The 24,327-nt window shown below is 44.5% G+C and overlaps 3 protein-coding genes across 5 annotated transcripts; all 3 read right to left on the minus strand.

Moving 5' to 3' along the window:
• Nucleotides 1-72: 72 nt before the first annotated feature.
• LOC6493773 (multidrug resistance protein homolog 65) lies at nucleotides 73-5,882 on the minus strand. The gene is made up of 9 exons (XM_001958372.3): nucleotides 5,207-5,882; nucleotides 4,606-4,851; nucleotides 4,381-4,552; nucleotides 2,962-3,846; nucleotides 2,062-2,900; nucleotides 1,448-2,008; nucleotides 1,009-1,390; nucleotides 591-947; nucleotides 73-531 (listed from the first exon to the last, which is right to left on the minus strand). The coding sequence occupies exons 1-9, from the start codon at nucleotides 5,515-5,517 to the stop codon at nucleotides 331-333; spliced, it is 3,954 nt and encodes a 1,317-aa protein (XP_001958408.1). The 5' UTR covers nucleotides 5,518-5,882; the 3' UTR covers nucleotides 73-330.
• A 955-nt stretch (nucleotides 5,883-6,837) lies between these two features.
• LOC6493772 (multidrug resistance protein homolog 65) lies at nucleotides 6,838-12,206 on the minus strand. Its single transcript, XM_001958371.4, has 12 exons — nucleotides 12,073-12,206; nucleotides 11,465-11,774; nucleotides 10,820-11,065; nucleotides 10,568-10,739; nucleotides 10,195-10,509; nucleotides 9,684-10,140; nucleotides 9,525-9,625; nucleotides 9,072-9,459; nucleotides 8,310-9,018; nucleotides 7,959-8,255; nucleotides 7,541-7,907; nucleotides 6,838-7,484 (listed from the first exon to the last, which is right to left on the minus strand). The coding sequence occupies exons 2-12, from the start codon at nucleotides 11,764-11,766 to the stop codon at nucleotides 6,930-6,932; spliced, it is 3,909 nt and encodes a 1,302-aa protein (XP_001958407.1). The 5' UTR covers nucleotides 11,767-11,774; nucleotides 12,073-12,206; the 3' UTR covers nucleotides 6,838-6,929.
• A 165-nt stretch (nucleotides 12,207-12,371) lies between these two features.
• LOC6493771 (bestrophin homolog 14) lies at nucleotides 12,372-24,151 on the minus strand. Of its 3 annotated transcripts, none has more exons than XM_032453645.2 (12): nucleotides 23,817-24,151; nucleotides 20,337-20,746; nucleotides 19,071-19,181; nucleotides 18,822-19,008; nucleotides 18,398-18,766; nucleotides 18,061-18,189; nucleotides 17,243-17,350; nucleotides 15,219-15,458; nucleotides 14,552-14,864; nucleotides 14,296-14,391; nucleotides 13,960-14,016; nucleotides 12,372-13,904 (listed from the first exon to the last, which is right to left on the minus strand). In XM_032453645.2, the coding sequence occupies exons 2-12, from the start codon at nucleotides 20,405-20,407 to the stop codon at nucleotides 13,339-13,341; spliced, it is 2,247 nt and encodes a 748-aa protein (XP_032309536.1). In that variant the 5' UTR covers nucleotides 20,408-20,746; nucleotides 23,817-24,151; the 3' UTR covers nucleotides 12,372-13,338. The 3 variants fall into 3 exon arrangements, with proteins under 3 accessions (XP_032309536.1, XP_001958406.1, XP_014764535.1); XM_001958370.4 differs by having other exon boundaries at nucleotides 13,960-14,217; XM_014909049.3 differs by having other exon boundaries at nucleotides 13,960-14,217; nucleotides 23,652-24,151.
• Between the last annotated feature and the right edge of the window lie 176 nt (nucleotides 24,152-24,327).

Consider the following 24,327-nt stretch of genomic DNA (forward strand, 5'->3'; position numbering starts at 1 on the left):
AAAAAAAAACAATTAAATGCCAAGGTATAATTACTTTAAGATAAAATCTAAAATAAATGATATAATGTGGACTTCTTGCTTTTAATTATGTTCTTTACATTTTTATTATCCCAATAAGATAGTACAATTTTCGGAATGTTACACAATATTTAAACTAGATCTATAAAGGCATTGACTTTATTTATTCATTATTATTATTAATAATTAATAATTAATATTAACAAGTAATATGTATTGCTTACGGCCAACGACAGTGCGGTTCGTGTCTAAACTATGCGGTAGAAATTCTTTGCTGCATACTTCGGTGCTTAGATGCTTTTGGACGCATCTTCAAGATGCTTTTGTTTGACTGCGGTACAGCTTCGCGTAGATGCCATTCTTGGACAGGAGTTGGGCATGCGTTCCCTGCTCCATTATCCTTCCGGCTTGGATCACGCAAATCACATTGGCATTTTGGACTGTCGACAGCCGATGGGCTATAACGATGCAGGTTCGACCCGAGCAGGCCGAGTCCAGGGCCTGTTGAACCACCTTCAAGTCGAATACGGATTAGTTTATTCTTTAAAAATACATTCCCCTTGAGAACTTACCCTTTCACTTTGGAAATCAAGAGCAGAGGTGGCTTCATCTAGAAGCAGGATTTTGGGATTTCTCACCATGGCCCGGGCAATGGCAATCCTCTGTTTCTGGCCCCCCGAGAGCTGAGTGCCTTTGGAGCCCAATACCGTTTCATATTGGGCGGGCAGCGACATGATGAACTCGTGGGCATTGGCCATTTTGGCCGCCTCAATTATCTGCTGCATGGGAACCTTTCTGGACGTGTCCCCATATCCTATATTATCGGCAATGGATTTTTCGAAGAGTGAAGGTTCTTGGGACACAATGCCCAGTCGACGTCGTAGTGTTTTTAGATCCATATCATGGTGAACGCTTTCCTGATCGATGAGCTAAAACGGAATTGTGAGCCTCAGTTAGCTATGAAATCAATATCTTCCAGGGTTCACTTACGATCTTCCCTTCGTCCGGGTCGTAGTACCGCATCAGTAACTGGACACAGGTGGATTTCCCCGATCCGGAGGCCCCCACCAAAGCCACTGTCTGACCCTGCTGGATGTCCAGATTGAAGTCATGCAGGACTTTCAGGTGGGGCCTCGAGGGATAAGCAAAGTTAAGACCCCGATAGCTAACACCTTGCTGGACAACATTCGTCTTGTAGGCCGTTCCATTGCCATTCTGCTGGATTCCCAGGGTTTCCGGGGACAGAATCTGGGGCTTGCGATCAATAATCTCGTACATGCGGTTTGCGGAGAGGAGGGCTGCATTGAAGGCGGGAGTGAACGCCAGGGATTGTGCCAGAATAAAGAGGCCGTACAGCATAGTGTTGGCTATTCTATAAGAAATTAGACACGATTAATGTAGGTAAGTGAAGAATTATCTCTCTACCCACTTCATAATTGTTTCGAACTTTATGTTTCCATCGGCGCACATATGTCCTCCGTAAGTTAGGGTCACCGCATAGCCGAAGAACATCAAAGACTTTCCCAAGGAGTTTACAAGGCCCCGCCATTTGAGGCGGCTTAGGATTTGCACACGATATCGCTCTACCTCCTGATCATAGATTTTGATGAGTTCCTCCTCCCTGCGAAGACCGGCGACTGTTCGGATTTGGGCAATAGTCTCAGTGGCTATGCGGCTGGTTTCCTCCAGGACTGTCTTCTCCTTGATGGCCGACTTTTCGCCAAAACGGGCTTCGAACACAATCGATGCGATCATGAAGGGCGAGGTGCTCAGGCAGATCAGGGCCAGTTCCCAGGAATAAGGAAAGGCAATGGACACGCTGCAGATGAAGTTGGTGATGGCCTGGATGATGTTGCTGAGGGGAAAGCCAATGGCGCCCTGGACACTGGCCGCGTCTCCGGAAAGTCGAGCCGAAAGGGCGCCAATACTGTTTTCCTTTCGGTCAAACCAGCCCATTTCCTGGTGCATAATGCAGCTAAATGTTTTTGAACTGGAAACCAATTTTATGAATATTTATTGATTCATTTTATATGCAAGGCTTACCGCATTCTCATGGTTAGCCAGACGCCGGCAAGATTAAAGAAAAATGTCTGGATAAAGCACACCACTCCTGCTGCCACTCCAATCACCAGTGAAATAATCGACATGGAGGCACTCTGGTCCAGCACCTCCTCATCCGTGGGCTTGGCCAAAGATCCATACAGTTCCGCCAACACGATGGAGAACACCGGCATGGTAACTCCAAAAATACCCGCACAAATCGCTCCAATGACAAGGAAACTCCACTCCGGACGGGCCCAACCCAAAATGCGGAAAAAGGTGCGGACGTAATTGCCAGAGGGAGCCTCTTGCTTCGAGTTTTCCTCTTCAACATGCTGCTTGTGACCATTTAGGTGCTTCATCTGGAACTCGGCATTCTTCTCAAGGGAAATGATAGAGTTTCGAGCTCCCAACTGGAACTGTTCCAGTTCATAGGACATTTTGCGCTCCTTTAATTCGGCCTCTTCCTCAAGCTCATTCAGGAGTTCCTCGGCGGAATCGTCGTAGGAATGGACAGTAACCATTTTGTGGTAGAATCCTTCCAGCTTCATGAGCTCCTCGTGGGTTCCCTGCTCCACGGCCTTGCCATTGTCAATGTAGACGATTCGATTGGCATGCCTGATGGCGGACAGGCGGTGGGAGACCACCAGAGTGGTTCGCCCCTTGCAGGCCTTGTCCAGGGCAGCCTGGACTAGCTTTTCGGCGTGGTAGTCTAGCGCAGACGTGGCTTCGTCCAGCAACAGGATCTTGGGCTGCTGGATGAGGGCTCGGGCAATGGCTATGCGCTGACGTTGCCCGCCGGAGAGCTGGACACCCTTTTCGCTGATGTCCGTATCGTAGCCCTAAGTTGATGCACAGATATTTTACCCAAATCAATGAAAAATAAAGAATAAAACACATTACCTTGTGAAGAGCTATAATAAAATCGTGGGCATTGGATGCTTTGGCTGCATCCTCGACTTCCTTTTGGGTGGCTTCCGGTTTCCCGTGACGGATGTTCTCTCCAATGGTGCCCTGGAACAGCACCGGTTCCTGACCCACAACGGCAATATTGGATCTCAGAAATTTTAGATTATATTTTTTGACGTCCTCGCCGTCCACAAAGACTTGACCGAACACAGGATCATAGAATCGTTGGAGAAGCTGAATGCAGGTGGACTTGCCGCAACCAGATGGACCTACCAGGGCGACCGTTTGACCTTCTTCCACCACAACGTTGAGGCCTCGAAGGACGATCACATCCTCCCTGGCAGGATACCGAAAGAACACATCTCGAAACTCAATCTTGCCCTTTAGGCCGTAGTTAAGGATTTTTCCCGCCTTCGAAAGAGGATCGATGAGGGACACGCGATCGATCACTTCGAAGATAGCCGTTGCCGATCCTCGGGCCATGGCAAAGGTTTCCAGGAAAGGGGATGTCCTGGATATTTGATTCGCACTCACAATAATGCCCGATATCACAATCATCACTACTGCCGGGGTGTATTCCCGCTCCTCGATTGGAATCGCCGGATCTCGGTAGTAGAGGATCAAGTTGGCGCCGTACCAGAAGGCTCCTGCTCCCGTGATGAACAGCATGGCCTTCATTACGGTGTCACTTAGACCGGAAAAGACACCTTTCCACTTTCCGGCCTTGAGGGCCGGCTTTAGAAGACTGTCGTATCGCTCCGATTCCGTACGCTCTCCTCCAAAGGCGACCACAGTCCGAATGGCTCCTATCACCTCCTCCACCACCGAACTGGCCCGAACATATGAGCTCTGCTCCTTGGCCGTGAGCTTTCCTTGGTACTAAAATGGTCCGTTTTTGAAGAATTAATAAATAAATGAATTAATCAATAACTAAGCTTATTCTAGGAATAGCTATTGGAAGGAAAGCATTATGGGGCTACTCGATAAATAAATATTTTATGTTCAACAATCAATAAGTCAAACAAATTCGATAGATCCATCTATTGACTAAACTCTATTATATATTTCTGTCTTTGTGACCTCTCCATATGTAATTATTTTGTATTATTTTTATAAAAATAAAAAGTAAACAAAATGCATGAGTTATAATAGCAGAAAATGAGGTACCGATCTATACATACATACATATATCAACATCGCGAGGTACCTTTCCTATTTTTTTCTTTTCTTTTTTGAGAATATATATTTAGAATAGATGAACGCATGGCCAAGTTCAGTGAAAATCTTGTTACAAAACATTTTTTTGCTCTCGAAAACAGTTTCTCAATTTTAGCGAAGCGTGAAAGTATTGGCCGAGAAATACCTGTGGTTCCTAACCACAATGCTTTCCAATAGTTTTCCAGACAGACTTACATGAGCCACGGCAGAGTTGACAAAAAGGGTTAGAGGTATGTAGAAAACAATCGCCAACGCCAATTTCCACCCGTAAATGAAGGATAAAGCCACACTTATCACCACCTCACACATAATATCGACGTAGTGTCCCAGGTTTTCGGCTATGCCACTGCGTATTTTCTCCATATTGCTGCAGGATAACAAAATCATTAACTAACTAGTGATTACATTTCATTCTCTTACTCTGTTATGCGGACGGCAAAGTTTTGGTCCTTGGCCATGTCATGCCATCCGATTTCCTGCCTCAACGTGGCCTTGAAGAACTCCCTGCGAATGCGGACTGTGATCCTTAGGGCCAGTCGGTTGAAGGCATCCACGTAATACATCCCGGAGAAAAGCATAAGCAGGGTGTTCAGAGTCATGAGTATGCCAAAGGACACGCTGTCCTTTCGCAGCTCCTCCATATTTTCTTCGTAGGTAGCATTTGTGCTGGTTAACGGAAAGTTATTTTGTTAAGACGCAATTATAAATAATATATTAATATTTCACAAAAAGAGAATTCATTAAGTTGAGTTTCCCTTGAGGAATTTGCACACAACTGCCCGTTTAACAATTTTTTAACTTATAATAACGCTTTTTGTATCTTTTCAAATTGGCTCGAATGATCGTTTTGTAACTAACCGGCTTGTAAATTATTTGCAAATCTGCTTTGGACTGTTTCCTGTCAAAGTAGAATTTTTATGGGCAAGTTTAAGGGGAAACATAAGATAAGGGTCCTATTATAAAGCCGATTTTTGGCACGTACTTGGGGAATAAGTCTCCCGAGACAGTGCCATTAACTCACAGTATTTTGCCACCTCCAAAGAGGGGCAATCCAATGGTGTCCGAACTGGTGCCCTGGCCCAAGGTTCTGTCAATGAACATTGCCACCAGCTCACTGTACACCACAATGGCCACGGGATAGACCAGGGACTGGAGGAAGGCTCCTAGAAATGCTGATACGAGAAGCACATAGTCCCAGCCGGACATGTACCGAAACAGTTTGGAATAGTTGACAATGGGCTCGGACTTCTGCTTGGACTTCTCCTTCTTCTTTGACTCCTGCGTGGACTCGTCGTCCGCCTCGTTCGTGACAGCATCGCGGTTCTCAGACATCTTTCGTCACGAACTATACCCTATAGACTCATTGACCGCCGGGGTCAATTAATAGTTAAGAAAACTCAGTGACGGGGCAGAAACCAAAAATCGAAACGAAAGAACACACGAAGTGCCCGCAGTTCGTTTGCCTTGGATGAACTGGATGGGTTCTTTTCTCCGGCTAATTAACTCCCTTCCTGATACAGATGCACTGATGCACTGAAGCCGATGAGACTGATCTGCCTCGGCTCTCGCTTCTAGCCTTAATTGTTTTGCATTCCGGGCACAAAGTTTCTGATCTTTCGAAGATCCGCGCTCGCGTTCGCGTCTGTTCTGTTGGGATCGCAGATTGCGACTGACGGTTCTGCCGGCGATGGCGTCAGTTTTCTACAAATTTTGTTTCTATTAAAGTTCAAATAGACGGACTCGTCGAAACCCCTAATGGCCGTTTATTAATATCAATTGAATTGATTTTACCCAAGGTTCTCCCAAGTCAAGAATGACTAGCATAAAATCGTAGAACCACATATCCAAAGAAGGTGCGCGAGTTCCCACCCATCGCGGAAATGTGGCGCAAGTCATTTGAATTCCTGGCTGGTAGAGTTATGATCTGTGCTGCTTAATTGATAAAGGTTATCACTTTACTACACCTGTTTGTCTAAAGTCATGATTACCATGCCATTGGCCATGAATATTTGCAAAAGGCGTGTGGGTCTAGTGCTCACAGGGATACAGTTTAGATAACTTTCTTATCAGGTTGATTAGATGTACCGCAGACACCGCTATCAGTAATATTTTGACTGCCATAGACAGCCATACTTCTTAAAAGAGTTACAGTGATTGCTTAGATAACCATATCTTCTCTGGTCGTTTTTTATCTCTTGTGAAATTGATTTTAAGAGTGAACAAATATTTACATGCAAAACTAAAAAGTGGGTTATAAACCTAATTAGGTTCATATAGAACTCCCATTTGCAGAGATCCAGTTCAGGGGATTAACCAAACTTGTTACAAGTATGGACACTCTGGACAGTCTGCTTTGAATGCGTATTATTAAGTATAAGTCTCACCAAATCCCCAGTCATTTTTATTATGAGGATGCAAGAATGTCTTGCAATCTTGTGCCAGTTCATCTTTGATTAAATAGGCTTATATACACTTGCAGATGCCTTGTCCATTGAAGATATTCGTAGAGAACACACTGACGATGCTATTGACATTTTCATTGCCAGGCCAGTTTCCCCCTGGGCCTGGCTATGTATTCTATGTAAAAGCTACTACTCGTGAAACACTTAAGATTCATTCCAATTCTGATTGCCCTCTAAATAAAATAATATATTCATTTAAAAAAAGGAGTGATTATTAATTCAGTTTGTCTCATAAGAGTGTACAAGTTTTAAAAAAGTAACAAATATTAGCTGATGAATATTTCAGTGATCTTTTTGGGTTTTGTGCAGCTTGGCGTAGATCCCGCCCTGGGAAATTAGTTGGCTGTGGTTGCCCTGCTCCACCACCTGGCCATTCTGGATGACACAGATCACATCCGCGTTCTGGACGGTGGACAGGCGATGGGCTATTACGATGCAGGTCCTTCCGGAGCAGGCGGAGTCCAGGGCCTGTTGCACCAACTGCTCGCTCTGCAAATCCAGAGCCGAGGTGGCTTCATCCAGAAGGAGAATCTTGGGGTTTCTCACCAGGGCCCGGGCAATGGCGATTCGTTGTTTCTGTCCGCCAGACAGCTGAGTACCCCGAGCACCCATCCGAGTATCGTAGCCATTGGGAAGGGAAATAATGAAGCTGTGGGCATTGGCGTTCTTGGCAGCTGCAATTATCTCGGCCATGGGAACCGATCGGCGATTGTCACCGTATGCTATATTTTCGGCAATGGTGCGCTCAAAGAGAGTTGGTTCCTGGGAAACAATACCCAGTCGGGACCTCACTCCTTCCAAGGTAAGGTCGTGCTGGATATCGTCATGGTCAATGTGCTATTGTAAGGGGAAGAATTAAGTTCACCTCTACCTTTACCCTATAAGTAACTTACAATGCTTCCCTCATCGGGATCGTAGTAGCGCTGCAGCAGCTGGACACATGTGGACTTTCCGCATCCGGAGTGTCCCACCAAGGCCACGGTCTGGCCCTTGAGCACCTCCAGATCCAAGCCATTCAGAATCTTGGCATCGGGACGCGTGGGGTATCGGAACTGAATGCCCCGATACCGGACACCCTCGAAGAGATTCAATTGTTTGGCCAGAGTGTTTTTAATAGTGCCCATGGGCGACTGAATTTTTGGCTTGCGGTCCAGGGTCTGGAAGAGACGATGGCCTGCCACCAGAGCGGCGGAGAAGGCGGGCGTAAAGGCCAGGGATTGGGCCAGCATCATGGATCCGTACAGGAGGGTTTCGGAGACCCTAAAGGGTTGCATGAAAAAAAATGTTTTTGCATCTTTTGCCAAAACTTACTTGATGATATCCTGGAACGGTAGCTGTCCTTCTGAAACCAGGACACCACCGTAACAAAGAGCCACCGCATAGGCGAAAAAGGCTGAGGCCTGCATGGTAGAGTTGAGAATTCCGCGCCATCGCAGCTTCTGCCGGATGAGCACCTCCACCCTCTGGATCTCCTCCGTGTACTCCCGGATCACGTCCGCCTCTCTTCTCAAGCCGGCCACGGTGCGAATGTTAGTTATAGACTCTGTGGCAATGCGGCAGGCCTCCTCGATCACCTGCTTCTCCCTCACTATGGCCGTGGACATCATTCTAAAGTAAACAGTATGTTATCACAGAAACTAAGGCGTCGGAACTGCAACCCACTTGGCTTCCAGGATGACGGATCCCACAATAATGGGGCAATTGGCCAAACACAACAAGGCCAACTTCCAGTTGTAGTACATGGCAACGGTGACACTGGAGATGAAATTGGACAGGGCCTGGATCATTCCGCTCAGAGGATAGCCAATGGCGCCCTGGACTCCAACTGCTTCGCCGGACAGGCGGGCGGATAGGGCCCCCACTGAGTTATCTTCATCGTCGAACCAGCCAACCTCCTGGCTAACCATCGCCTTGAACGTCATGGCTCGCATCCTGGTCGTCAGCCAAATTCCGGCATAGTTGAACAGGTATGTTTGCAGGAAGCACACCAAACCCGTCAAGAAGGCCAGGCCCAAACAGGCCCAGGAAAGCACTGCTGTTCTCCTCAGGGCATCCTCCGGATTCTGTTCCGCAAGAGCTGCGTAAAATTCACCGAAAATGATGGCAAAGGCAGGATACAAGCAGCCCACGGCTATGGCACTAATGGTGCCCAGGATGAGGTAGCACCACTCCGGACGGGCCAGTCGTATAATCCTGGTAAATGTGCGGAAGAAGTTGGGCTTGTCAGCCGGGGCTTCCACGATCTGAGCATTAGTATCCTTGGCGCTGGGCTTTGCTATGGGCTCGTCGAACTGAACGCTGTTCTTGTGACCCTTCTCAAAGTTCAGAGGACTCGTCTCGAAAGACTTTTCATACAAAGCCAGGCTTTTGCCTAGAAATTAGCATTCTAAGACAATGCATTAAATGATTAAATGATTTACTTACGTTTGGCTTCCTCAACGGTGTCCTCTTTTTCCACATCGTCTACTAGTTTTATGTCGCCAGCACGAACCATGTTGTAGTAGGCCCCCTCCAGGGTCATTAGATCATCATGGGAGCCCTCTTCCAGCACCTTTCCGTCATGAATGAAAACGATTTTGTCCGCTCCGCGAATGGCAGACAATCGATGGGACACCACAATCGTGGTTCGTCCCTTGCTGGCCAAGTCAAGAGCCTGCTGAACTTGTTTCTCCGACTGGTAGTCCAAAGCGGAGGTCGCCTCATCCAAGAGCAGGATTTTAGGATTCTGGATCAGAGCTCGGGCAATGGCAATGCGCTGTTTCTGCCCTCCTGACATCTGGGATCCCCGCTCCCCGATCATGGTGCGGTAGCTCTGGAAATAGAAATAAAAAATATATACTTTAATGTGCATTTTTAATTAATTAAATAGCAGCTCACCTCCGGGAGGTTACTAATAAATTCGTGAGCTCCAGCCTGTGTGGCAGCGGTTTCAATTTCTTTCTGAGTTGCCCCCGGCCTGCCGTAGCTGATGTTTTGTGCTGCCAAGGGTCAGAGGGTTAATATGAGTAGGTCAACATTCTCAACTTGGAAGCCCACCTATGGTCCCCAAAAATAGCACTGGTTCCTGACCCACCACGGCTATGTTCGATCGCAGCCACTGGATGTTGTACTTCCTAATGTCGAGATCATCCAGCAGCACAGAACCAAACACGGGATCGTAGAACCGCTGGAGCAGCTGGACGCAGGTGGACTTTCCACAGCCGGAGGAACCCACCAGGGCCACCGTTTGGCCGGCCTTGATTCTAATGTTCAGGCCTCGGTGCACTATGATCTCTGGTCGGGAGGGGTAGCGGAAGAACACATCCTGGAATTCCACATCGCCCCTAAGTCCGTAATTTAGGATCTTGCCGTCAGTGGAGAGAGGATCGATCTTGGAGGTCAGGTCGATGACTTTGAACAGGTTTGTGGCACATCCCCGGGCCGTGGCAAAGGACTCTAGGAAAGGTGCAGTCCTGGCTATGTTATCCGCACCCACAATTATACCAAAGAAGGCCTGCAAGAAACTGGTTATACCAAAGAGCTTATATATTTTTCTAAAATCCCTTACGATCATCAGGATAGCTGGTGTGTATTCCTTGTCCTCCACGTCGCGATCGTCTATAATAAGATTCACGCCGTACCAGAAGGCTCCAGCACATGAGAGATAGAGCATGGACTTCAAAACGGCGTCACTCAGCCCGGAAAAGGCGCCTTTCCATTGACTAGCTTTCCGAGCGGGAACCAGGAAGTTCTCATATCTCTCCACCTCCTGTTTTTCCCCCCCAAAGGACACAACTGTGCGAATGGCACTCAGGATCTCCTCAGCCAGATTGCCAGCTCCTGCATAGGACTCTTGTTCCCGGGCAGTCAGTTTGCCTTGGAACTACACACAGAGAAAATATATATATTCACTTAAGAGTATGCCTTTGAAGGCTTCCTACCTTCGCCACATAGTAGTTGACCAAAATCACCAGGGGAATGTAGGAACTCACTGCCAAAGTAAGTTTCCAGCCATAGGCGAAGGATATAGCCACAGTTATAATGAAGCCCACGACTAGATAAACAAAGTGGCCCACCTTTTCGGAGATGCCATCGCGTATCTTCTCAACATCGCTGAAATATTAAAAAAAAAATATAAAAATGTTTAATTTTAAATGTGTAAAATGTGTAATTTCTTTAATTTTTCAACTCACTCCACCATGCTCTGGGTAAAGTTCTGTTTGCTTGCTAGGTCGTGCCATCCTATGTCTTGGCGCATTACGGATGTAAAGAGCTTGATCCTCATCCTGGTGACCTGACGCAGCGCCACCATATTGAAAATGTCAACCGAGAAGATGCCGGAAATAAACATCACCACGGAGGCAATGGTCAGGAGGATGCCATACGAAATGGAGTCGTCGTAGAGGGCTTCACTATTTTCCTCCTGAGTGGCATTTGTGCTAGGGTTATAGAAACATACAGAAATTAAAAAAAAATTTTTTAAATTGAAAATAACAAATTAAAAAGTAATGAAAACCATTTAAAAGCTTTAATATCTAATAATTTGCTAAGTAATGTGATCAAAAGGTCATTGCGTGTTGTATAAAATGTGACTAATTGCACTATCATTCCTATTATTATACTTTTGCTTAGGAATAAGGAAACATCTTCGACTTTATAAGGTATAAATTCTTGATCATGGCCACCATTGACTCCAACTCATCAGTACAGAGGAAATCAGTAGAGCAGTACTAATTCCATACAAAAATACATATGGATCTGTGACTTTCGGTTTAATTTTATAATTTAAAAGTAGCATCAAAACATTTCTTTTATTAGTTTTGGCGTTTGATACTTACAGCGTTTTTCCGCCACCAAAAAGTGGCAAGGCATGGACCTTGGAGCTGGTCCCAAAGACCATGGCCCTGTCCACTAGCATAGAGGTGAACTCGCTGTAGATGATGACCACGGCGGGCAGGGTGAGGGCCTTGATGCAGCACATTACGAATCCGATAAAGAGCCAAAAGATCTCCCCGTACGTGGAGAACTTGAACAGGGACAGGAAGCTGACGGGCTGGGTGGCCTCCAGGCCCTCCGCGACGGGCGCCTCCTCCACTGACTTGCCCTCGCTGGTCGAGGTGGAGGCGTCATCGCGATCCATGATGTACCCTATGGGCAATCAAGAATATCACAAATATCACAAAATTATTCAATAGGCCATCGATCTGTGGTCAAGATTTCCACACTCATCGCCGAGCAGACAAAAAGGTTAATTCAATTAAGACACTCTCTGTGTTGCGTATGCAAGTTTGTTTCTTCGGCCGCATAGTTCTCATTGACCCCCGGGGTTAACAAGTAATAGAATATATATGCAGCATTACTGGACACATTCCACGGATCACACATTTGTGGCTACACTTGTCAGTAGCCTTTTAGTTCCTTCACTGAGACATCTCCTTTTCCTCACCTTTCTTTTGGCACTTTATCAGATATCCTTTAGTTTTCCAAGTGGCGTTCTTTAAGAAGATGGAGATCCTCGGATCTTTTCCGCTTGAGCGTCCAAGCGCGACTGACAGTCATCATCCATGAGCATCCATTTAAATTCGCCCACTTCACATATGTAGACTTGGGGGTTCAATTCTAATTGATCTTTCTCTTGGGGCAGGTCCAAAGAGCCCCAATTGATCGAGCAAAGAGTGCTGGGTGGGAATCGAAACTCTTTCGAGTCTCTTATACCAGGTGCGTCCAGGAAATCAAACCACTGAGTTAGGTAATAAATTTTATTTAAATATATAGGCATGCTATAAGTAGTTGCCTCTTTTTGTGCAGAGGCCAGAATTGCATAGATTTCCTACATTTACAATATAATGGATTATCATTACGGAATATAAACTATGCACACATTTATCTGTACTTGCAAAGATACAAAATCTAGCTGGATAACAATCGCATATCACATACTGTGTTGGTTTATTTACACGAGATAGAGATTCTTCATAAAGGGTTTTGCAATCATTCGAAGGCTTAACTAATATGGCAAGTGCCAAAACAATAAGTCCGTTCCTTACATCATAGCTAATTATATACAAAGCAACTGTAGAGTTACGGATGCGGTCGGGTGATAACATATTTGCATTTACTAGACATTTGTTGAGCTGAGCGAATGCCGAAGGGGTTAACAAGTCTACAGCTTGGCTCTTATCGGTTGCACTTCCATAAGTAACACTAGTTTACACGCAGATTTGATTTAAAAGGTGGATAATAATTATATAATTGTAAAATATTTTGATAAAATCAAATTCTCTTCTATCTAAATCATTGGTTAAAAGTTATCATATTATTTAAAAAAAGTTTTCATCAACTACGAACCAATTAAAAGAAAATGGGTATCAGATAAAAACTAACTATTTGCATTTTGCATTTGTTCTATTATTTAATAGAATTATTAAATTTTTGTCTAGAATTCTTTTACTATTTAAAATTGTCGATTATAAAACGTATAAATTAGTGATATTTAAAGAAGTATTTCGCCAAAAGCTTCTCAAAATACCTCTTCGGCCTCCTAGATAAATGCCAAACTGACCGACCTTCCGCACTACTAATAATATCTTAGTGGCTCCGGGGTGGCTTAATGCCAGCGGGTCCTAAACCTAATTACGTGATTCGGTTCGCGATCAAATCTCGAATCCAATCGAATCTAAAACCGTGAAGATTCAACATGAGGTTGTCAGTGTCACACATACACCTCCCCGGTCTTTTGTTCCGGCTTGTGCTTTGCCAGGGTGGAGGGAGCCGAGGATCCCCCTGCACCACTGTCCTGACCGCCGCTCTTGTGGGCCAACGGCATCGTGGCTAACGAGGCATTGTCCACTGTATCAGTAGGTCCCACGGATCGGACGGATGATCTCGGATCCTGAAGGTTCAGGTTCACATTGAAGCTGCTGTTCCGCGAGATATTGGGATGGCCATTTAGAGGCTTAACGGATAGCAAGGCGGTGGTGGTGATGCCACCGTTGCCGTTGCTGGATCCACTGTTGCTGTAGCCATCCTGGCCATCGGCGCCGGTGAGCTCCACAATGGACAGGGCTGATGGCGACCGCTGGATAGACAGGGAAACGGGTATCGTGGTGATCACATCGTTCGGATCGTATCCACTGGCCGTGGTGGTGATCGTGGGCAGTTGAGCATTGGCCGTGATGGGCAGGATGCTAAGAGTGCCCGTGGGAATGGTGTCCCCGCCACTGCTGGTCACCGTGAACGGGAAGGACAAGGTTGTTATATTGGCGGCAGGTGGAATATCTGGATAAAAATCTTCGTTAGTTAATATATAATAGAGTTTGCTCGAATAACTCACTGCTTGGCATGAAGCCCTCCTTCATGCTGGCTGCCAGGGCTGCGGTGGCCGGATGTCCTGGAATCAGAGTGTTATTGGACGATGAGCTATCCATCTCTTTGATGGGCGAGAGGAGCAGCGTGCCCAGCACCTGGCCGCTCTCCGGGTGCATTGCTGTGGTGGTGCTGGTGTGGTCGGTAGTGTAGGTGGCCGGGAACAGGCCCGGTGGTGCGCTGGGGGTGCCTAGCTGCTGTGGTGCCATTAGGACTGCACTCGTGGCTACACGGGGAGTGGTGCGAATCGTATATGAGGAAGGAGTTGCAAAAGTTTCGTGCAGGACTTGTGAATTGTACTCACCTGGATTCGTGTTGCCATCCTTGGCCACCTCGGGTGTGGGAATTCGCGGCCTAACCTTATTGGCAACATTTACGTTTAAGCCGTTTAGTTTGGAATCTGAAAGAGAAAGGTAAATAGCTTAGAGGTGCATACTTTTGGGGGCACATGTTCTTAGATGGATTGAATATCTTGTAGATACACTTTGAATTAAAGTCAATAAAATAATCAAAATGTTTATATTTTTAGTAAGAATTAGGCGAATAATATAAGTACTTACTTTGCTTGATTAACTGACGCTGTGCCCTTAGAGACTTGCGATGCACAAACTTGCCGTAGAGACTGGACTTGGTTGGTTGCGAGCCAACCTGCTGCTGTTGCTGCTGCGCCTGTTGCAGCTGCTGCTGTTGCATGATGGACAGCGGCAGACCGGACTCGGGACTAGAATACACGGAGTTGAGGCGATTCCGGTTGAAGGGCAGTCCGCCGGAGGAGTAGGCCGTGGACTGGCTCCTCATCGAACCCATGCGGGAAAGCTGCCGTACAAGCCAATTGTTTTTCCGCCGCTCCACCATCGGAGTGTCCACACTTTCCTATTGGTGGAAGATACATTACATTGGTTTTACTTTTCACTATATATTAATCATTTCTTAACATTTAATGTTATTTTAACTTAAAAGTTTATAAGTTTCGGAAGTCTTTACATTTCCTATTTTTTAAAAAATGTATTGTAATTCTCATAAATATAAGAATTGTTATTAAAATTAAAATAGTAATAAATCTTAAAGAGGTAGCCTGAAATTCGGATCACAAAGCTATTTCAAAGGACGCTTAATACAAATAACAACTATATAGGATTGTTTTATGTAACAATGTACTGGAGAACTACCTAATGTACCTTTACAAGGATGCAATATATTTTTTGAAATTTTTTCTATATTACTCACATAGTCTGCATAGACATCGTCGCTAAGTATCCGCTTGCCGCCTCCAGGCATAATGTTGGCATACATGGCGTCCTCCTTCTTGACCTTGTACTTCTCGGCGGATCCCTTGGGCTCGTCCCGCCTGTAGTGCTCGGAGGCCACTGTATAGGGCAGGTCCTTGGGCACCACGCACTCCCAGTACTGGTCGCGCAGCAGCTCCGGGTGCTCTTCGTGCATCTCGTCCACGATCATGTAGGCAGCCTGAAAACGATTAAAAATGTGTAAAAAGTGGATCAGTCGAGGGCTGTTCGAAATCGGAACGTGCTCGCCATTTGCGATTTCGAGAGGAGGCACTAAACCCAATTGCGTCACATCAATTGAGTTGTGTGGCCCACATTGGAACAAAAGAAAAAGTGAAATTGTTTGCAAGTTTTTGTTTTAATTATTCCATAACACAGCCAAGGCACAGCCCACCACTGGCCGAGGAAGCAATAACCAGCGAGAAAAAATAAAAGAAATAGCCATACTCATTGGCTTAATCATTCAAGTGCACTCTGGTTTCCAATTTGAAATTTACGAGTGAGTGGTCCAAGTGACACGTTTGCGAGTGAGCGGAGCCTAACCTGAAAGCAGAGGTGTTGGCAGTGGCCCCCAGCTAGCTGATAACCTGGCTAATACCCGGGATGCATTTCCCCGTCTCGGCCGAAATCGAGCAAACTCTGCGGTGACCATAAAAACACAAAAACGAAAAACAGTCAATGATAAAGCTCTACAAAAGAGGTTTCAATGTTTTCAGTTCGTACGTATTTTTTCCCATTTTTCGTTTTTTGAACAAAAACCTGTTTTCAATTTACTTTTGTTGCTGCTGTTGCTGTTGCTGCTGCTGCTGCTGGCTTTTGTAAATAATTGCAAGCGACGGCAGGCCCCAAACTCACAGATACAAGCCGACACACACCGTCGCACAGGGACACACATGCAAAACAATCTCCTAACACAGAAACATCGAGTGCCAAAGCCCAAGTCCAAAACTCCAATCGGACTCAGCATCAGCAGCGGAAGGGATATAGACGAACTGCAATGCCCTAATCCGATTCGAAATCCAGTTTTATTTCGCCGCGAGACGTAATAACTTGCTCTACAAAGATTCGCACTCAATATGCGGAAAATTCCCATTAAATCAGATTTATTCGCCACTATATGAATGTTAATCTTAGTCGCTGTCATCGGATTTACATTATTTATGATGCCATCTTTAAGATTCTGACTAGGGCTTACTTAGTTTCAATTATATTTAAATGTATCATACACTTTGTAGTCTTTGAGCCTTGAACCTCTGGCATTAAAGTGAACTATTTCATTCTTCTAGTTTAGTAGAGAACTTAGTAGTTCGTTGTTGCGAAAATACGTTAAAATCATAAGGCTTTTGTTGACTATGTGCAGATTGCCAGTTAGCACGTGGCAGACACAGACGTGTTCTTTTCAGTGGGAGACCAAGAAGTGGCTGACTCAAGCGATTATCGCCTGGAGAGCACAGAAATCCTCACTTAGTTAGCACGATAACCCAATTAGCGAAATTTAGCTCGCCGAGGGCCAGATCTAAGCAGTCATAATACTTGGAAACTCAATAGTAATTATGGATACGACTCTCCGCACGGCTACCTTTAAGTATCTGACGGATGTCTGGGGCTCAAGGTTTGAGTTAATAACAGGGAAGCACTCTTTCCGAGTATTAGGAGTCAGAGTTTTCAAGACCGAACACCTGGCCGAATCATTCTCGACTTTATTTCGAAAGTCAAATATAATAATTTCTCTACCCCTTGCTAACCACAATTAATTGGGAGTTATACAGGTTTTTTTCGTGAAATTCAAGAGGGGAATTTTTATATTTTACTGCCAATTTGCACATATCTAACGAAAAGATTTCGATGATCAATTTACGGTACACACTGTCATTGCTTATTAAAGATTTGCCACGGATGATTGGAGCAACATGGTGGCACATGTAGGTGCCACATCCAGTTATGTAAAGACAGATAGTGACTCACCTTGATGTGCCGGTCAATGAGCCAGTTGAGCTCTATATCGTCGTCATCTTCGCCGAAGGGATTGATTAGCACCTCGGCCACTTTCAGCCAGCCCACGTAGAAAACGAACTGCAAGATTAATTGAAAGTGATAGGATCAGATAGTTAATTGCATAATAAAAAAAAGCCCAAGGCGGTCGGGTAATTCGATTGAATTTGAGAACCGTTTCCCGGGCACGCCAGGGAGAGCTTGAAGTTCCCATTCCCATTCCCACTCCCATTAGCTGGCTTTGTTTTTGTGGATTTTTGAATTTATAAGGTATAGACATTAACAGTTAATAATGATAGCTAAACACTTGTCGCAGATACATATCTACCGCAGGGAAACACAAACCAGACCGAAACCCGGCAAAGTGCCAATTTATTAGGAGGGAACGTGACCGCGAACCGTTTACATAAGGCAGGCACTTGAAATCTGTCCCCAGCGGAGAACCGCAGAAACCAAGCCGGAAAACAGCAAAAACAAAAACAGTTGTAACTGGCCCTATCATGATATATCCATTAAGGTATAGTATATGTGGAGCATATCGCTAACAAGGTGTAGCCATTACATTCGACCACTCGGCTCATTTGGCTAACAGTTTTCAGCAAAAAACAAAAATTATTCAAACAAACCGCAACAAGTTTTTAGGCTTTTACAAAACGCCGAGACGTGCAAAATTGACTGTGATTTATGGTAAATAAAGCGGAACGTGCAAATTAAGATAACTTCTAAACAGTCTTAAATCATACGAGAAAATGCAATTTTTATACGGCTAGGCTATTTCGCATCTGACTCACCTGCAAAACTGTGAAGAGGGGAAAGAACAGATCGGGATCTTCACGGCCGTTTTTGTCCAAGACATTGGGCAGCATCTGGCGGCCCAGAAGGGCGGCTATAAAGTAGGTGTACAGCACCAGGGTAACCACCTGAAAAATAATATTTCACTTAATTAAAGTTTACACTTTGCACTTAAAACTATGAACACTTTTCGTGGGAATGAATAATATATTTTTAAATTAATATTTAAAAAAGAGTTTTATTGCTAACCTTTCCCAATTAGCAAAACAAATATTTTGATAGTTTTTCCTAATAATGTTCCTGAAAATAAATACTAGGTATACTGTAGAAACTCACCTGAGTGTAGACCAGAGGAACACAGACCGTATCGTAGCCAATGAGACCACCCAAACGTCGACGAATATCCGAAAGTTCCACCAAAATAGTTTGCACTATGTGATCCGAGGCTATTAGGCCATCTTTTCGGGCCCTGTTGATGATGTTGGTGGCCCAGACCAGGGGCATCCAGTACTTGGACATGGGGCTCTTCTGGTTGAGGGCCTCGAAGATCTTCATCTCGGACTCGTGCATCAGGCCCGCATCCACCAGGTGCTGGGTGGTGGGGAAGCGGCGCTTTACCCGGAGGGATATCCTCTGGAGGGTGATCACATAGGCCAGGACCATGTAGCGCATAATGTTGCGTCGCATCAGGCGCCCAGTTTCGTTCTGGAAAGCAAAGTTCGTTATTGAGGGATAATGTTAGCTGGACTTGGTTCCTCACATTTACTCCGCCATTGGAGTTGGGAATGGCAGCGCTGATGAAGAGGGCCAGAGTGTCGGGCCAGGGCAGGAGACGGTACTGCTCCCACCAGCGTTTCACCACCAGATTCACATAGAAGCCCAGCACAAAGGACATGGGTATGCTCTCGCCCTGCTGGCCAAAATACTGTCGGATCTTGTTGAAAATTCTACAAAAGTATATGTCCGTTTAGGAAGATAGTAAGAATTGAAATCGCCAGGAAGTACTCACGCCTGCTGGCTGGATGTCAGGCCGAATCTGTAGATAACATTTATGGTGTAGTAAAGGCACAGATACGCAATCAATTCGCGCCACACCAGTTTGTAAACACTGCCGCGCCATCTGTTAAAGAGTTTTTGACATATTATATTAGTTACTTGGTTTAAAAATAAACCCTTTAAATTAATAGGTAGTTGCCGACTAACTTGCCGACTTTGAACTGTAACTAACTGGTTTTCGGTTATCGAAACTAATTTCCTCATTCACCCCCATGGTTAATCATCATATTTCAATTTTGATTTCGAAGCTTAATGGGTTACCAGTTCTGCAAGCCGGGGGTATTGTCCCATCTCGCATGTCAGTTCCACTGAATCCGAATGTCGCGGTGTGATTTGATACATTATAAAAAAAAATACACATAAATAATGATTGGCATAACCGCTTTTAAAAACTGGTACCGTTCGGGTTGGGGCCTTTGTTCTGTTTGTTCTGGCCAAGGTTCCTGCGGCCGTATTTTCTATTTCGAGAACTCGGGTTCCTACCACTTTATTAGCTGAAGGTATGTTAGGTATGCAGAGGCGATGTCTACAGTCGTAAACAATATGATTTAGGCAATTTTGACGTTCAGTCCCACCTCTCGAAGCCCACGAAAAAAGGTAACTTGCATAAGTTTTCAATTAGTAAATCCATTACAAGCCGGGGGCCTTATCACCGTAGCTCCCCGGTTTTCGAGCTGTTACTACAGCGCTATCGTAACAATTTTTTCAACTTTTCTGGTTTGAATGGCAGAAACTGGAACTGTGCAACAGTAACTGGAACTGGAAGTGAAATGGCTGTTCTAACTGCCCGGTTACGAGCGACTGCACTTGCTGAAGTGAACAATTAAACCCAACTGGGGTTAAAAATAAACGCACTCTAAAAACCAAATAACCTGAAACCAGATGCTGCCCGGGGGGCTCTCCAATAATTGTCTGTATGTGTCTGGGGGGCCTGGTGTACACTGTACAGGAGAGTTGAGTGTATTTGATGTTAATTGTGCTGACAAACAATCTAGGATGAATCATTGGGAAAAATCCCCGGAATCGTGGCTATTTACTTAGGTGACCCACATAATGTAGATCGTCGAGAGTACTTGGGTAAAATGGGTTTTTTTTTAATAATTTTCTGACATACATATGTACATTGGGCATAAAAAATATCTTTCTTTGCTTGAGATTCCAACTTATATATATTTTTGATAAAAATTAAAAATTATAATATTTTTTATTGTCTACTCACTTCCAGAGGATCTTCCAGAAGCAGCCGAAACTGCTCCCATTTGGCACTTCACCCGCATATGAGACAGTCATTGTTTGCACACAATTCCTCCTTCTGACTTAGTTTTTTTGTTATTATTTAACTGATCTTGTTTTGTTTACTTAATCACAAACAATTTGTTTTTATTTTCGTTGCCGGCGCTAGGCCGCTGCCAATACGGAGAAGGCCGAATCGTTGTTGTTGCTCAATTCCATGCGCGAATTTTGTTGATTGTTGTACTTGTCGCGTCATTGAAAGCGGCGGAATCGACGACGTCGCCGCATTGATAGCTATCTATATATATAGATATATATATTTTTCACACTCCCCCGCCGCAGGGGGGGGCGAGTCTGTCTTTTTCTGAACCTGAGTCTGAGGTGGGTAAGTCTCTTCTGAAAAAACCATAGTAAATTATACAGGCGGGCTTAAATAACTTTAAGATTTACGACTCAAACACAAAAATACTATACTAATAGTTACTAAATAATACAAAATATTTAGTAACTAATATTTTTAAAATTTTTTTCAAAAAATTATTAATCAATTGTTCAAAATTGTTAGGCTTGTATTCCCATTAGGCCTTAAAAAGACGACTGAATGAGTTTCAAATTTATCGAAGCTCCACTGTAAAGACTTCAACTATTGAGGGGGTGGGAGGGGGTCAACACGCGCCAGGTAAAACTGTAAAAAGCAATACCCATGCGCCAGAGCCAGTGATTTTACACAAAGACTAATGCAATCCATGCAAATACTGGAGGGCTAAAAAGCTAAACTTAAATTCCATCACGTATCGAACTGTTGGCCGTAGCTTTGTTGTTGCTGTTTTCCATTTTTTGTTATATTGTTTTCATTGTAAATTTAATTTGCTATGCACTTTCGGATCGGGTGAAATGTGGGGCTTAGGACCCAGAACCGCGTTATGGCCATATTTGTATTTGAATATTTTCTTAAAAGTCAACTTATAGCCTTTCGTATAGGCTGTATTCGGTTTCACTTCACTTTTTTTCGGTCTTCACCTTGTAGGCACAATTAATACGGATTCTCTTTTGGGCCAGGTACACGCTCAAGTACACGAAGATCACTTGGCTGCCAGGATTTCCCCAAAATGATTGCGTACTCTCCTTAATGGCAAAGCGACTTGATGTCGGGATTTTCGCGATGTTGTTTATCGTATTTTTTCAGAAGAAACCTTGGGATGGGCAAAATTTCAGCGGTTTCTCTGAATTTTTGTTTTTATTACATATATACTTTGAGAGCTTCTTGGGTGCTTCGTTTTTAGCCAGTCAGCGTCGCAAGTCTTTATTGTTTCCCGTTTTCAGTTTCTGTTTACTGGGGGCCTGATTAATTCCGTTTATGTTGCGTTTCTCCAACGCGATTTTGATTAATCGAACAATCGGCGATCGAAGGCACAAATTTCAAAAAGTATTTCCATCCATCGGACCTGTAAGGCTGAAGATGAAGATCTGAAACCTGTTGCCCGGCGATCAGTTATTTTTGCTCCTTAGCGCTAGTCTGGAGCTGCAAATATTTGCATACGCAGCTCCAGCGATCCGACAAAACGGGTTCCACTCCAAGCTTAGAATCGTGTGCGGATTCCAGCGAAAAGGGGGATAGCGCGGCAATTTTCACTTTAGCACGTTAATTTCGTTTACAAACATAGCAGGTGATCTTCAGGAATGTAAGAGCTAACCGGTTGTGCGCGGGTCTAGGCCACGTTAAGTCACGATGGCCCACGATTACCCACCCACTGCCTGTTTGGCTGCCTACAAAGAGCTTGGTAATTTAATATAATTAAAGATAAGATCTTTGCATTTAAATGATTAATTCGCAGTTAATTTATTGTTGTGGTTTGACCAAGTATATGTCCCTAACGCTTTTATTTAACCCAAGCAAACACTTCATCTGCGTAATTTATTTCCAGCATTAGCTACCTCTGGATTGCTTTTCAGATACAAGCAATTAAAGATAGTCGTGCGCTCAGATAAGTTATTTATACTAGTGGACGTCTGAAAGTTTCGCTATTTGCCTGAGGTTCTCCCAGATCTTTGGAGACGAATCGTAGCCACTTGACCCACTCAAGGCCCTAATCTTGGCTGTCCCCTCTGTGGCAGTTTATTATCACAACAGGCAAACAACCTGCCAGTCTGCTGCAGCTGTGTGGCAAACACACACTGCGTATGAGCGATATAATGAAATAATTCGGGCCGCAAGCCACACAAAGCGGAGACATTGATTGGTGACGAATCCAGATGGCATAAATTTCACTTTCTTTTGACATATTCGCCAAGCCATTTGCTTACCAAATGAGTCAAGGCAAATTACTTTCTTTGACGGCTCATCGTTTTCCATTCGATCGCCACTTGCACTTATTCCGGCTCGATCCGTTCCCAGAATGAGGTACTTGAGCGGTGGGAGTTTTGGGGCCTCATTAGCACACAATGTGCCAGATATATCTAGGCTCGTATGCGACTTCTGTTAGCATTGTTAGCATTCTCAATAAACTCATTAAGTGCCATTGAAGCGATTTAAACAGCACTTTTGGGAAAAAATTTACGTGTTTGTAAAATGATTAAAATTTATCACGGCGATTGTCTTTTTTGGCATTGATCGCTTGTTTTCTTCCAATTCATTATTTCAATTTAATGTGCTGTGCCGTTTCGATGGTTTATTATTTAATGTTGTGGCGAATGAATAAATTCAATAAATGGCTGTGGGCCAAGAGTCTTCCAGGCACTTCATTTATCATTCGTGCGGGGATTATACAACCGCCAATTGCTTCATTACTCCGCTATTTATAGTAATTCCTATCTGTATGTACCTCTGTCTTTCTAATTGCTCCTCACTCATTAAGCCCGATCAATTGAAAAATTGCATCCGAATTTGGCTTGGATGCGCACTCGGCCAGAGATAGAAACTCAATAGAATGCCGACCGCACACCTAAGCCGCCCAAAACAAAAAACAAAAAAAAAAAAACATAAATAAATGTAAACTTGACCAGTTGGGAACTGGCAGCTTAGTTTACGGAGCCGCCTAGGCCATTTAGAGCTGGAGACACGCGCTGGCGTGCGACGCGTTTACGATTACAGATACAGATACTCGGCTCAGTGGATACGTGTATCTAATAGATGCAAGTGGCTGGGGTGGCCAGATCGAACGAGAGTTTTGGTCTTTATCTTGGCCGTAAATGTCTCTTTTTTTTAAGGGGGACCTATCCGGCATCAGCTTGATTTTCACTCCATTTGGATACTGTATCACATCACACACTCGAATTAAAGACTTTTTTCGGGGATCATTACACTAATTACAGCAGCAGTAGCAGCAACAGTAGCAGTAGCGTCTGTTTTTGTTCAAAATTGTACTTTTTTGCTGTTTAGCCGATTGGGGTTCCGCACGATCAACTGGCGAGCATGGGTGTTTTTCAGCTTTCAGCTGAGCCCAGTAAAGAGCTTATATCCACGTACCGACTGCGCCACGACGGGTGAACCGCTGGACACTTTAAGCTCGACTTGCGATGCGATCCGATCTGATCCGATTCGGTGGAGAAACCGACCGCCGAGCAACCTCACCGCTCGACTAGCTCAACCAAACTGCGCTCCGGAGTTGGGGCGAGCGGCTCTTAACTCACCTTTTTGTTAGCCTGCTCGAAAAAAGTTTAGTTGGCAACAGGTAGGCGAGCTGGCGATGAGCATAAAGTACTGGATGAGGCATGGGTGTTGTTAAATGAAAATTTGGGTACCAAGATATTTTTATATCTGCTATGATGAGAAATTTATTGAAAATATTTATAAACATTAATAGATACATATCCCCAAAAACAGGTTTTTTTTTATCATTTTTAATACAGAGATGTTCTACATCTCTTTTTAATACAGAATTCTACAGTAATGTTCTAGAGGTTCCTTTGTATCTGAGCTAGTCATAGATATTTTTTTTATATGTACTATGTCTTCCATTATTCCAGGCTCCCCTTTT

Source organism: Drosophila ananassae, chromosome 2R, assembly GCF_017639315.1.
Source record: "Drosophila ananassae strain 14024-0371.13 chromosome 2R, ASM1763931v2, whole genome shotgun sequence".
In the NCBI taxonomy this organism is placed as follows: domain Eukaryota; kingdom Metazoa; phylum Arthropoda; class Insecta; order Diptera; family Drosophilidae; genus Drosophila; species Drosophila ananassae.

What these genes read in the sequence shown, in the direction of transcription:
- LOC6493773 (XM_001958372.3), bottom strand. Translation starts at nt 5,517, where the DNA reads ATGTCTGAGAACCGCGATGCTGTCACGAACGAGGCGGACGACGAGTCC. An exon ending in TCAACTCTGCCGTGGCTCAT is followed by an intron (nt 3,847 to 4,380) that starts GTAAGTCTGTCT and finishes GGACCATTTTAG; the next exon opens with TACCAAGGAAAGCTCACGGC. An exon ending in TTATTATAGCTCTTCACAAG is followed by an intron (nt 2,901 to 2,961) that starts GTAATGTGTTTT and finishes GCATCAACTTAG; the next exon opens with GGCTACGATACGGACATCAG.
- LOC6493772 (XM_001958371.4), bottom strand. Translation starts at nt 11,766, where the DNA reads ATGGATCGCGATGACGCCTCCACCTCGACCAGCGAGGGCAAGTCAGTG. An exon ending in TTTGGTGGCGGAAAAACGCT is followed by an intron (nt 11,066 to 11,464) that starts GTAAGTATCAAA and finishes CTATAACCCTAG; the next exon opens with CACAAATGCCACTCAGGAGG. An exon ending in TTTACCCAGAGCATGGTGGA is followed by an intron (nt 10,740 to 10,819) that starts GTGAGTTGAAAA and finishes TTAATATTTCAG; the next exon opens with CGATGTTGAGAAGATACGCG.
- LOC6493771 (XM_001958370.4), bottom strand. Translation starts at nt 20,407, where the DNA reads ATGACTGTCTCATATGCGGGTGAAGTGCCAAATGGGAGCAGTTTCGGC. An exon ending in CTGACATCCAGCCAGCAGGC is followed by an intron (nt 19,009 to 19,070) that starts GTGAGTACTTCC and finishes ATACTTTTGTAG; the next exon opens with AATTTTCAACAAGATCCGAC. An exon ending in TCATTGACCGGCACATCAAG is followed by an intron (nt 15,459 to 17,242) that starts GTGAGTCACTAT and finishes AATCGTTTTCAG; the next exon opens with GCTGCCTACATGATCGTGGA.